The 13,860-nt window shown below is 25.6% G+C and overlaps 1 protein-coding gene across 1 annotated transcript in view; it reads left to right on the forward strand.

Annotated features, from left to right (window-relative positions):
- LOC122509944 (zinc finger protein 84-like) overlaps positions 1-10,759 on the forward strand; it is a 53,209-nt gene extending 42,450 nt beyond the window's left edge. Inside the window, exons 7-9 of the mRNA XM_043624284.1 lie at positions 2,491-2,841; positions 2,965-3,131; positions 10,242-10,759. Of these exons, the coding sequence (XP_043480219.1) occupies positions 2,491-2,841; positions 2,965-3,131; positions 10,242-10,419 (696 nt within the window). The 3' untranslated portion in view covers positions 10,420-10,759. The remainder of the gene's footprint in view (positions 1-2,490; positions 2,842-2,964; positions 3,132-10,241) is intronic.
- Positions 10,760-13,860: the final 3,101 nt, after the last annotated feature.

The following is a 13,860-nucleotide window of genomic DNA, read 5'->3' on the forward strand; positions in this document are numbered from 1 at the left end:
ATAATGAAATTTACTATAAAAATGTGACGCGACCCGAAGAAAGGTACCTAAGAAGCAAACGAATTATAGGTTGGGTTCGAGTTAGATTTATCTTGATTAAAAGTTCATTTTTAATTATTTGAATTTTAAACCAATATTAATTGAATATTTTCAATATAATGAAAACTTGAAAACCAACACGGAGAAAAAGGAATAGTTGACACATCCAGATACATGGATATCACAGCCATATTATATTGAAAAATACGGGATATCCATAGTTAAGGTTGCTGCATCCATATTCTATGGCTGGCTGTATATTGTTGGAGCAGCAAAAGATTTATGGTTGGGTGATCCATAGTAATGGAAATGGGAAACAAAAAATTGGAATCACTCAATTAATTAAATTCAATGTCACTTGAGATATTTTATACACATTTTTGTTAATTAATACACACCACTTATTGAATAATCGCATATTAACGAAATAAATTATCAACCGATGGAGGGAGGACACGAACCCTAGACCTAACGCATACCAAACACTAACGCTATCCACTACACTATACACACAACTACAATATTTGAGCATATAATATTCCTTATATACTCTACACATATTTCATGAAAATGAATTTAGATAAACACTAATAGACAATAACGATAATAAATAATAAACAATTATAACATTATTTATATATAGACGTGACAGGAAACCGACGCGACGGACAAGTTGAGACGACCATTTTTAAATGGATGCCATGATAATGAATTGCGCGCAACATGTATCGAAATTTTGAACTAACTATGGATCTCCCAACCAAAGTTTATATGGATGAGACAGCCATATGTGAAAATCCATAGCATGAATTGTAAGCCCAACCATGCCTATGGATGTCACATCCATATTTGATTCAACAATATAATATGGCTCCCTCATCCATTGAATATGGAATGTGCTTCCATTCTGAAAGTTGTCTCTTCCATTGAATTGGATAACACAACAATATTCTGCCCATTAGCCTGGGATTTTTCCGGCACGTGAGATAATCTGAGCGGGAGGTTTGACGTCGAAGTATAATGATGTGCACCGTCGATTATTGTCCGGTACACACCATTAGAATTCGACTGTCGATAAAACCGGTTGTACTCGGGAGAGGTTTTCTACAGTTTCCCTCTCCACTGGCGAGAAAACCCATTAGACGGGTGGTCCAGGCAAATGCGAGTACTCCTAACCTCAAAGTCGTTCTGTAGAAACGCAAAAACAAGTTGGTATATAAGAGAGTGTGTTCTGACAGTTGGCTAAGCCTGAAGTCATTTAAAAAAAAAAAAAAATTAATAATTGATTCTCTTTCTGTATTTTTACTCAAAAAATTTAAAACATAACCTCAAATTTTTTCCTTCTTAGGTACCTTTCTTGGGAACGCGTCACATAATGAAAAATAATTTTTTTCATTTAATTCATTTAATGGAAATAGCAGCAATTTAAAAATAGAGTTTTTTCTATCAGAAGTTTTGGGGTGTCCGCTTTGCGTAGAATGCCCCTAATATTGCATTACATGGGTGGGTTAATAGTTGTAGTAAAAGGGGCTATGTAGTTTATGGAAGACCCTTCAAAATTTTTTAAATTATATTATTATTATTTTACTACTTTTTTTATGTCGTACGCTTTAATTTAAAACTATAGTATAATCAGAATTGTGTGACCACTGAAAGAAATTTTTGAAAATTTCCAATTTTCAGATCTCAAATAGTATGAATTCTCGGATAACTTTTTTAAAATTATTCAAAATAATTCCGATTGGTTTAGAGAAGATGTTTAGGTAAAAAATTTTGAAAGGAATTTGTTGTAAATAGAAATAATTATATTTCAGAAGGTTTGGAATTGACATTTTTAAAAGTTTAATTCTTGTAGAAAAATAAATTTTGCTTTTATATGATAATAAAATATAAAAATAATTTGGTTGATTTGGATAAGCTTAAAAAATTTAATTTTCAATGTTTCATAAAAATTTAAGTTACTTCTGAAATTTTGAACATTTAAAAAAATAGTTTTAGTCTTATTCTTTTATGAATTTCATTAACTTTTAGGAAAAAAGAAGGGACAGATTTTAGTTTTCATACTTTTAATATTTTTAAGATGTTTTTTATCATTCATGAAGAAATATATGGTCGCCCAATTTTGATTTGGAACAAGTGATATCTATTTTAAACCTCTGTCGTTGCTAACTTGTCCTGACTTCAACAAATTCTGAACGTTCAAATGAACGGAATATTTTTTTTATTATAAATATTTTCAAAAATTATTCACTGAAATGAAAATAAGAAAATTAAGTCTTTAGGAACTTTAGGAATATACCAGGCGTCTAATCTGACGATTTCTGACAATAACGGACGTAGCAATAGCAGAGGGTTAAAAATAAGAATTCAGAAATACAAAATATAATATTTTATCCTTTGTAAGATAATTTAAGCAAAATGCAAAATAACATTTTTTTCTTCTTTTTGCAGGCATCTCATAATCGAACGACTATTACGACTTACACGTGTACAGTTTGCAATGAAGTGTTTACAGACAAATCGTCCTATAAGGCTCACCAAGCGAAACACTCGATTGACAAAACTTTTCACTGTGCAAAATGCAATAAGATTTTTTTCAAAGAATTTTCATTGATGACGCATCAATGTACTGTGAAACCATTATTTCATAAGAAAAATACAATTCCAAAGACTTTGCAAAGAAGCAATTCTGCCTTATTTAGTGGTTCTAAAAAATACAAGTGCTCGAAATGCAGTGCAACTTTTACCAATTCGCAGTCCAGAAATTCTCATATGAGAGTTCATTCAGAGGCTCACCTTTTGGTAAGATTAAGTCACTACAAGTACCAATACTTTGGTTACTTTTTACAATACCAATACATTTTAAAAAATCTAAAAACTTTAAAAAATATCTATAATAAAATTGATTTTAAACTCATTTTTTAGAATCAAGTTCGTAAGCAAGCATTGAAAAAAGAAGCAGGAAAAATGCCAAAACTTAAACCTGAAGCCAGCGCTTGTACTTCTGTGCCTCGTATCGAACAAAATACAGAGGTCCTTGAAGTTAATCCACCGGCACCAGTCAAAAGAACTCTCATTAAAACAGCTGGAGGGTGAGTTATTTTTAAAGAAGAATTGTTTTTACAACTTTTTAATCATTTTTAAATCCCCTAAAAATTATGTGCCTCTTGTTACTCCTTTCCATTATCTACCACAAGTTTTTTCTAAAACTTTTCACCATTTTTAAATTCTAAAACCTATTTCACCTATTTTCTCAATTTTTCAAATATTTTTAATAAAAAATTTACTCTAACTATTATCGATTTTAATCTTAATTTACTTTGAATTTAATTCATCAAAATGTTTAATCTTTTGAATTCCAATTCAATTCCAATTCAAATTTTAATTTATTCAAATTTTAATCCTTAATAATTTCAAATCCAATCATTTCAAATTTCAATTTATATTTTTTTATTTACTCATGAGCAATTCCATGGTAAGTGATCATAGAAATTTCCTTCTACTAAGGGATTTCAATGAAAATATGTTTAATTGTTCCCTTGAATGTAACTAAAAAAGTAGTGAAGGTTTTTTGGAAAAATATTCACAAACATAGTAGATATGCAACTTTGTAATTTTTTAACATTTTTTTTTAAAACCGCATAACTTTTTTCCAGCAAAAGATATTAAGGTCCACTTTTTTTTAAATTGTTAATAAAAAAGAACACTTTACGTTGAAAAATTTTTGAGAAAATTTTTATTCAATACTTAGTTGATATTAAAAAAAAAAAATTTTATTTTTGATTTTTGAAGAAACTCCATTTTTTTTGTGGTAATAGTATATACTCACCTCTAAGTCCTGTGTGAATTTCAAAATGGGATCTGCATAACTTTCTGAGAACAAAATAAAAATGTAGAATGCTATGGATCACAGTTTTTACTTTATATCATTTTAATACGGCTCAATTCCGAGAGCTTGCGGCAAATTCTCGTAATTGAGATTACTTCATAACGTTTGTGAATTCTTGTCATTTTATGGGGTTACTTGTAAGATATTGTTTTACAGTTTCTTTTCTCATTTGAAAATTATTTTGATTTTGATTTTCGTTGAATAATGAAAAAATTGTAACAAAAATGTTTTCAAGTGCTGTTAATTGTACAGAGCCATTTACAATCATGGATAAATAATCGTTTCTGATTTGTTAACTTTCCTGTCAAAAAATTTAACCTATTTAGTTACTGCTACCTCTAGCGCAAATTTCAAGCCCTACGACAATACATTTTTATTTTTTTCTCAGAAAGTTATGCAGATTCCATTTTGAAATTCACACAGGACTTAGAGGTGAGTATATACTATTACCACAAAAAAAATGAACCAAAAGAAAAATTGACTTTTTCAAAAATCGAAAATAAAATTTTTTTTTTAATATCAACTAAGTATTGAATAAAAATTTTCTCAAAAATTTTTCAACGTAAAGTGTTCTTGTTTATTAACAATTTAAAAAAAAGTGGACCTTAATATCTTTTGCTGGAAAAGAGTTATGCGGTTTTAAAAGAAAAATGTTAAAAAATTACAAAGTTGCATATCTACTATGTTTGTGAATATTTTTCCAAAAAACCTTCACTACTTTTTTAGTTACATTCAAGGGAACAATTAAACATATTTTCATTGAAATCCCTTACTAGAAGGAAATTTCTATGATCACTTACCATGGAATTGCTCTCATATTTTAGGAAAAATTTAACAAAATCTGATAAATCATTTTCTTTTATTTTCTAAAGCTGATTTTTGTGAATTATTATAATTCAACCTGGAAAACCTGGAAATGTCAGGGAATTTTATAAACCTTGAAAAAACCTGGAAAAGTCAGGGAATTTTAATCGGAATCCTAGAAAATTATTGTTTTCTAAAATTATTGTGCTTATTCTTGAAATCTAGTTTTTCTTAAATATATCAAAATTAATTCAATTTTAAAAGAGTTGCGTTTACAATTTTCATGAATAGATAAACTTCAATAGGTTTTAATTTGAAATTTTGTTAAATTTCAATTTTGATTGAATTAATTAAATAATACAAATTTCACAGGAATTCTATTATTTACAAAATCTTTATAAATTTCTTCGTAATAATTCAATTATTTTTATAAATATTTAAATTTTTTAAAGAGATTCAATTATTTTCATAAAATTAAATTATAATATTCAATATTAAATTAATTGGCTTTAGGATCCGTGAAAAAAGAAGTCAAAGAATTGATAGCGTGTGATTTATGATTTCGAAAATGTTCGTTACTGTGTGTGTGTGAGTGCGACGGTTTTTGGGCGATAAGTCCCCGCGAAGGGCAGTGCGATTTAGATCGAGTAACGAGAAACACGTATAGGTCGAGAGAGTTTATTAAGTGCGATTAATTCTAATGTTTATAAATTTTAGTTTAATTCATTTCTTAAATAAAGATTATTCTTTTAATTAACTAAGAGTGTCTTAACGAAAATAATTACCAGTTATTTTCTATAAACCTAACTTTACGAGATTCGCAATCCTTTTCCATGATCAAGTGAAGTAACTATTTAAAATACGGGATTTCTAACAGAATTTTCTTATTTCAGACGTTTCGGCATCAAATGTGTGCCATCATTAGTGACTTTATTGTTCTGGAAATGAAAAAGATACAAAAAGCCAATTAATTTAATATTGAATATTATATATTAAAGATCAATTAAAACATCAAAAATTAAATTATTTTCAAAAATTTTAATGAACCTTTTTTTAAAAATATTCAATTTTTTCAAAATAATGTTAATAAAATTCTACATAGAAATTTAATTAATTTCAATAATTTATAAAAATTCAATTATTTTCAATAGCTACTATTTCAATAAGATTTCACAAAAGAATTCAATTATTTAAAAAGAAATTTTAATAAAATTCGTCTCATTTCAAAAGTTATAAAATTCTTTGCAGAAATTCAATTATGGTCAAAAGTTTAAAAAAAAATTCTCTTCAAAATTTCAATTAATTTTATAAATAATAAATTTTTTTTTCAAAATTCAATTATTTTCAAAAGTTTTAATAAAATTTTGGGCAAAATTTCAATTATTTTCAAAAACATTTCTCAATTCAATCAAATTTTTTCTAGAGATTCAATTATTTTTAATACAATTTTAATTTAATTTCTCGAAAATTAAAATAATTCGTCAAAAGATTTTTAATTACCTATTTAACAATTTGGTGATAAAATTCTTTATGAGAGTTAAATTTTAAAAAACATTCAATTCTTCAATAAATTATTTATTTTTGTATTTAAATAATTGAATTCTCGTAAAATTTTCTAATAAAAATTGATTTCAATATGAATTTCAGTTAAAATTTTAGATAATAACATCAAAATATGTCATTGAATATTAAACTCTCTAAATTTGAATTAGTAAAAATGTTTTCTAATTGAATTAATGACTGCCTTGAAAATAATTTGAATAATTTTGATTATTTATTTTTTAATTATTTAATTATTATTTAATAATTTAAAATAATTTTGAAAATAATGAATGACTAACTGCTTTTGAATGAGCAGATTTTACTAATCAATAGCCGTTTCTACTAATTTTTTTAATAGTAAAATTTACTAATTCAAAAGCAAAAAGTCAGTCACTAATTCCAATTAGTAAACATTTTTACTAATTCAAATTTAGAGAGAAAGTATTATAGCGTAAATTTTTAGAAATACATAATTGTATCTTGGAAAGCTTTCAAATTATAATCATTAAATGTTTGAATTACTTCCTCATAGAGGAAGTATTGTAATACCAAAATTTTTCGAGTTCTATTTTTTGACATATCTTTATGTTATTTGACCTCAGGAGTTCAAAAATGACATTTTTAAAAAATGTCATTCCGTATGTGTGTGTGTGTGTGTAAACATCACATTTTCATATAAATATCTCGAAATCATGAAGAGCTTTTGGGTTGTAGATCTCACCTGCGGACATAAAGTGAGAGTACTTTCTGTTATATTAATAAAGTTTAACTAAATTTTTTTTTTGATTTTTAATTTTGCAAAAAAACGTTTTTTGCCCATAACTTTAAAAAAATGTTAGGACACCTATAAATGTTTTTCCATAATTTTGTAGAGTTTTTTTAGACGCATTTTTTGAGCCCTAATTGAACATTTTTCGTCCATATTAACCGGAGTTATTAAACTTTTAAAAATCAAAAATTTTGCAAAATAAGACTATTTTGAAAATTTTGTTGAAAAACGTAGAAGTAACTTTAAAATTATCGTTATCAACTTGCAGAGCATTAAAAAACGCTTCGATTGACCTATTTTTGAACCTAATTCGATAATAAATTTCGAAATTATTGGTATTTTAAAAACCAAAAATTGTGAAAAATGACATTTTCTCAACTTTTTTGTTTGAAAATTTTTATTTAACTATTAAATTATTGTAACTATCTTGTAGGGTATTAAAAAATACATTGATTGACTCAAAATTCAATCACTTTTACCATATTTATAAAAATTTATTCATATATTTCTATTATTTTTATCTCCATATATTTCCATATATTTCTATTATTTTTATCTCCATGAGGAAGTAAAGTGTTCATGAAATGAGCACCAAAATTATAAAAAAAATATACAACTTGGCAGCGGTTTTTTTCATACTTTTAACTGAAAATTGTGTAGATTTAATTTTTTTAAAAAAGTTTAATTGGATTTTTTTTAAGTTATTTTAAGTTTTTATTTTCTAATATATATTTAATTGAAGAATTGTAAACAAATAAATTTGAAATTTTTAAAAAATTTTTAAAAAATAATTCATTTAAAGAAGAATTTTTCTGTATCCCTTTGCCGAAAGTACTGTCTTCCCGGTCTGATTTGGCTCCGGAAATAGCGACTTTTGTGGCCGGCTCGACAGACCCAACGAGCGCTCTGATTGGTTACAAGAATTTCAACACACGTACATGTTAGCATAGCAACCACACAGACACGTTACTTACAGAGCTCACGTTTTGAAAACAACTGACAGTCATCAAAATAATGCATGAAATTTCTTATTTTCTTTTATTATTTTTTAATTATTAAATATATATTTGTAAAAGAAAATTTCTTATTGAGCTATTTTATTATTCAAACAATAATTATTTAACGTACTTTCGGCTGGGGATACAGAAAAATTGTATACGACACACGGCCAGAAATTTGGATACCCTAGCGAGCGTGATATATAAAGCCTCGGCCTTATATATCACGCCTGCCAGGAAATCCAACTTTCTGGCCTAGTATCGTAATATACTATTGGTTAAAAATTCTGGAAAACAATAATTGAATTGAAGTGATAAAAGTAATTTTGAATAAGTTACGGTAACAATATTCTTATAATATAAAATAATGATTTTATCAGTCGGTCATTTTTAATTATTATAAAACATGAAGATATCGATTGCTTCGAGTCAAAGACTCGGAGTGATCGATTTCTTCATGTTTTATAACAATTTTTTATAAGTTGTTTAATTTCAAAAAGGTTTGAATTTGAATCTTTTCAAGAATTTTAATTCCTATGGAAAAATAATAATTAAATATTTATTTAAAAAAGATAAATATAATAATGCAGAATACAGTATTATATGAAAGTTCCATGTATTTGTAAAAATTTATTGGAATTATTTAATTTTGTAAGATATAAATGTAGTTTTAAAAACCTGGCAAAATTCCGTTTTTTAACCAGGAAAACCTGGAAAAGTCAGGAAATTTGAAATGAGCAAAAGCGTGGCAACCCTGATTATATATTTAAGCTTTTCTTATTTCATTTTGTCGACGTAAACGTTGATAACTTTAGTTTCATATTTTGTTCCGATTCTTTGTTGGATTCTTCCATAAGTCAAAGTTGATTAAAAAAATATTTTTAAGTAAAAATTTGATTTAAATCATGATTAGAATGGAAACATGTCTTTGATTTAAATCACAACAGTAACGAAATCTTTAGTTGGTATAAATGTTTATGTATACTGATAATAATTGAGCCGCCGGATCGTAGAAGGGCACGTAAATTTTTCTCGTTCCTTAATTTGAGTCCCCTGAACACTCACAATTCAACTGCTGAATTTAAATATTTTAAATACACATCCTTATAGAAATAATAATAACAAAATTGTTATTAATTTTTTCCTTTATTAATGTAAAAATCATGAACTATAATCTTCACGGCTCTCGTTTAACAACACTCCCAAGCAACTATGGCGAGTGACGCGTGCTGTACGTTTTTGGTCGCTAGCAACTTTAAACATTCACCATTTCGACATTAATTATTTATTAGCCTTATGATTTTCCATAAAACTTTATTAGATCATAATGAACAACTTTCTCACTGGAAGTTCTCTGTTACTCAAAATTCGCCCGTTAAACGAGAGCCGTGAAGATTGTAGTTCATGATTTTTACATTAATAAAGAAAAAAATTAATAACAATTTTGTTTTTAAAGAAATCAACTTTTTTGTTTCATTGAAAAATGTTTTAAATTGTCTTCAAAACAACAGTTTTTCCCAAATATTTCGAAAACGGTAATAGATAGAAAAAAATTGCATAAGAAAAAAAGATGCGCAATGAAATTTTCTGTAAGGATGTGTATTTAAAATATTTAAATTTAGAAGTTGAATATTGAGTGTTCAGGAGACTTAGATTTCGCACGAGAAAAATTTACGTGTCCTTCTACGATCCGGCGGCTCAATTGCTGACTACAATAAAAGTAAAATTAAATAATTCGAAGGCAATATTATTCACAGGGTGTCTACTGGTTCTGGAAATGTCCTGGATTTTCAACTTTTGCCCTTGAATTTTCCATATTTTGCTTTTAAATATTCAATATCTTCAAAATTTTACTCAAACTTAAAAAAATAATTTTTTCGATCTACCCAAAAATAATTCCAATTTGTCGTTTTATTAAAGAAACAGGTACCTACCTACAATATAGATTTTTGACTTTTGATATGATAAAATGAATATTTTTGTTCAAGTAGTTTAATTTAAATTATGCTGGTCGTAATATAAAATAATATTATCCATTTCAATGTTCAGGAATTCTAAATCATATTTTCAGTAGACATCCTGTATTCTCTAAAAAAAAATTTAGAATTTTAAGAGAAATTCATAAATTTTGTTCATTTGACGGACATGAAAAATTGAGTTTCACAAAAAATAAAACTAAAAGTAAAAATGAATTTTACAGATATCGTTGTGGCGTGTGCCAATCACCGTTTGTGCTCCGTGAACTAGCTGTTGCACATCTTCGATCAGCTCATCCACTAATGCCATATCAGTGTCCTTATTGTAAGAAACGTTTCACAACACAGTACACGTTTACGCATCACATAAAAGCAGATCATCCTGATGAGTCAGAAAATTGAAAACAATATTCTATATATAAATATTTAATGTAATAGTGTCGCGTACACTATTTATTCTAATACAAATATGGCCTTACACGCTTTTCTATCGTCAATGTCGATAAAAGCAATTCTTAAGACCGAGGACTTGATAAATGTAAATAGACAAGATAAAGATGGAAATATGAAGAGATTATCGGTCTTTCAAATTAAATATATTGAGAGAATTGAATTCTTCTGGAAAACAGGTAAACAAAAATTTATTCACTAGCCACAAGTCAACATTGTAAATGTAAATGTTTTGTAGTTTTACAAATAATGTTCAAATTCAAAATGTAACATTAAAATTCTCTTTTTTTTACATTTCAGTCATAGACAATTAAATTATTTAATCATTAACTATAAAAACTTCAAGACTAAGTTCAAATCTGAAAGTTAAATTCTCTAACGTTATTTTTTAATGTCTTCTTCTTTTCTCATTAAAGCATTAAAATAAAATTTAACGATTTAAACTATATTCAGCACTATTGTCGATAAACTTTGAGTTACCAATATTTTCTTATAGAAACTTTGGGGTAATATTTGTCAATAAAAATACTAAAGAATAGTGATTAATAATTTTCAAGTTGTATTGAACATATAATAGATAATATTTATTTGAATTTTTTTCAATTGATTAGAAAGCCAAACGCAGTAAGAGGAAATATGTTAAAGAATATTAATTAATTTTACCTCGGTAAAATTCATAATAGACTTCGCAATTAATTATGTTCAAATTCGAAAGAGATTTTAATCTTTTTATAGTAAATATTATTGTTTTGAATATAAAATAATGAAGGGTGATTAAATAAATTTGAAATTTATTAATAAGAAACGTTGGAGTAACATTCAACGAATGTTACTACAATTGAAATTTACTGAATGTTTAAACTTTATAAGTTGAATTTCAAGAGTTATAATCTATATTTTATAAAAAATATAGTTTCAATTTTAAACGAAGAGATGATTTTCGATTTTAATAATTTTAAATTTTAAACAAAAAATGTAATTTATTTTTTTTATTTTTTGTACAGAAAAAGCATGGCAACCCTGAAGAATAAAATAATTTGCATTTTAGGTTTTTGATCCTAAATTATAAGAGGCTTATTATTTTCTATAATTCATGCAACATTCAATTTAAAATTAGGTAAATAGGAAAAATTTTTAATTAAATTTATTAGAAAAAGGAAAATAGCTGAATAGAAGAAAAGACTGTGAATCCTGCATAATATTTTTCTTGGGTTAAGCACAGATTTGTAAAAATATTAGTTATGAACATTTGAAACTTTAATTATACAATTCTAATTCTTATTTAAGTTTTTTATTTTCTATTCTATTTTTCAATAATATTTGCAGTTAAATTACAGTAACTAAAAACTTGTGCTATATTTAATGAAATGAAAATTTTTCACAATTAGTCCCGTTGTTTTTACTGTCAGTGATTAAATTATTTATATGCATGTTACACTCTATTAAAATATGTAAGTAAATTGAAAATTTTTTAATTACATAAGAAAGCAAAAAAGTACTTTCTTAGACTATAATATTTATGTTTAAATGAAAGTTACATAGGTAGTGTTTTTGTCGAATACAAAGTGTCTTAAGTCTTCAGTTCTTACATGTAGATTTAATATTTATAAATAATATTGCCTGATAAAGTATATTTTCCTACATGATCTTTGACTGACTTCTATATTCTTCCAAAAAATTAAAGAAAACAAAAGTGTCTTTGTTAACTGTCAAAAATACTTTATTGTATTATAAGATAACTGTAACTAACAAAACTTTAAAAGAGAAATATTAATGAAATTCTGTTTACAAAATTTTGAATAAAAATGTTTATTGATAATAATTTTATGAAATGTGGCTTATAGGAAATTAGACAAACTAAAAGTCAAAACGCTTGTTTAGATATTATTATACTGATAATATAAATATTGAGTATAAATAAGAAAATGTTTAAGTGTATATTATACAAAAAATAAGAATTATGAATCAAAATTTATATTTTGATTTTTATAATCTCATATTACCGATTTGAATGTAATTTTTCTGAATAAAAAAGGTTTACTAGTTCCAATAATTTTTTTTGAAATGTTAAAAGGTAATGATGAAATATTGTAAAAATATAATCCTTTCTTAAAAAAGACATGGAGTGGAAAGGTCGAATGTATCGAAAAGTATCGAAGTAAAGAATGGGCAATGAGAATGTAAAATCTTAATAGAAGGGTGTTTTTAAAATTGTTTGTACATGTGAAGGTGTCGCTGCAGTCGTATGTTATTTAAAAAGAGCGCGAATATATAAATTTTATTTTTGTTAAGAGAAAGTACTCATAATAAATCTTATTTTGCATTGTCAAAAAAAACGTCAATATTTCAAATATAAATAAGCAAATTATTAACTGAAAAAATTTGAATATTATTATTAATGAAATAATGGACTTGGACAATGGACATATAAAAACTAGCACCGTAGACGGCCGCTTGCGGCCGTCGGAGGAGCTAGTATATGGAAAAATCAAGATTTATTGAGACTTTACAAGAAGTAAAAAAATTCAATTATTTTATCGAATTTTTACAGATATTTGTTTTATTTAAAAAATGACTTTAATATAAACAATTTATTTTCAGCTTATAGTAAAAATTAATATTTTTTTTATTTTGTTCCATTAAAGATCGTTTGAATTTATTAAAAGACAAAAATGGACCAAATTTTATAATTTTTTTATTCATTCAGATTATTAAAAACATAGTGAATAAAAAATAAGATTTTCTAAATTATAGATATCTTTTTTATTTGTAAAGAATTTGACTTTATATTCAGATAAAATAATCCTCATTTTATGTTCAAGGGGAGGGTACACCGATATTTTAACAATATCAAGAAAATAATTTAAATATTCCACAATATTATTTTTGAGGTAATTTTTTGTGAGGAATTCCTCACATTCCCAATTTAAATTATTTTCTTGATACAATTAAAAGTACCCACCCCTTAGCATTATATTACTTTATTCTGAATGTATTTCTTTATTTCAAATTTTTACATTGTTCATAATTTTTCTTATGATAAAAAATGTTTATATTTCTACATGAAAAAATGATTGTAAAAATATTGTAAAAAAGATAATGAAACTCTTTTTTTTTTTAAAGAAATTAGAGTAATTTTTGTCTCCTACGGGTTTATATTTGAAAAATCAGAAAATTTCGAATAATCCATTTCAATGTTGAATTTACAAATTTCTAAAATTTTTCTTAGAAAAAAGAAATGGAAAAAAGAATTATTTTTTAATAAAGAAGATAAAAAATATAAAAATGGAAATATTTTTAAATTACAAATTTTGAATAAATAGTTAATGAGAAATGTTGTTATATGTATAAATTAAATAAAAATGACTTATAATTTTTATTGACCCTTGTTGT

This window comes from Leptopilina heterotoma, unplaced genomic scaffold, assembly GCF_015476425.1.
Source record: "Leptopilina heterotoma isolate Lh14 unplaced genomic scaffold, ASM1547642v1 Lhet_65, whole genome shotgun sequence".
Classification (NCBI taxonomy): domain Eukaryota; kingdom Metazoa; phylum Arthropoda; class Insecta; order Hymenoptera; family Figitidae; genus Leptopilina; species Leptopilina heterotoma.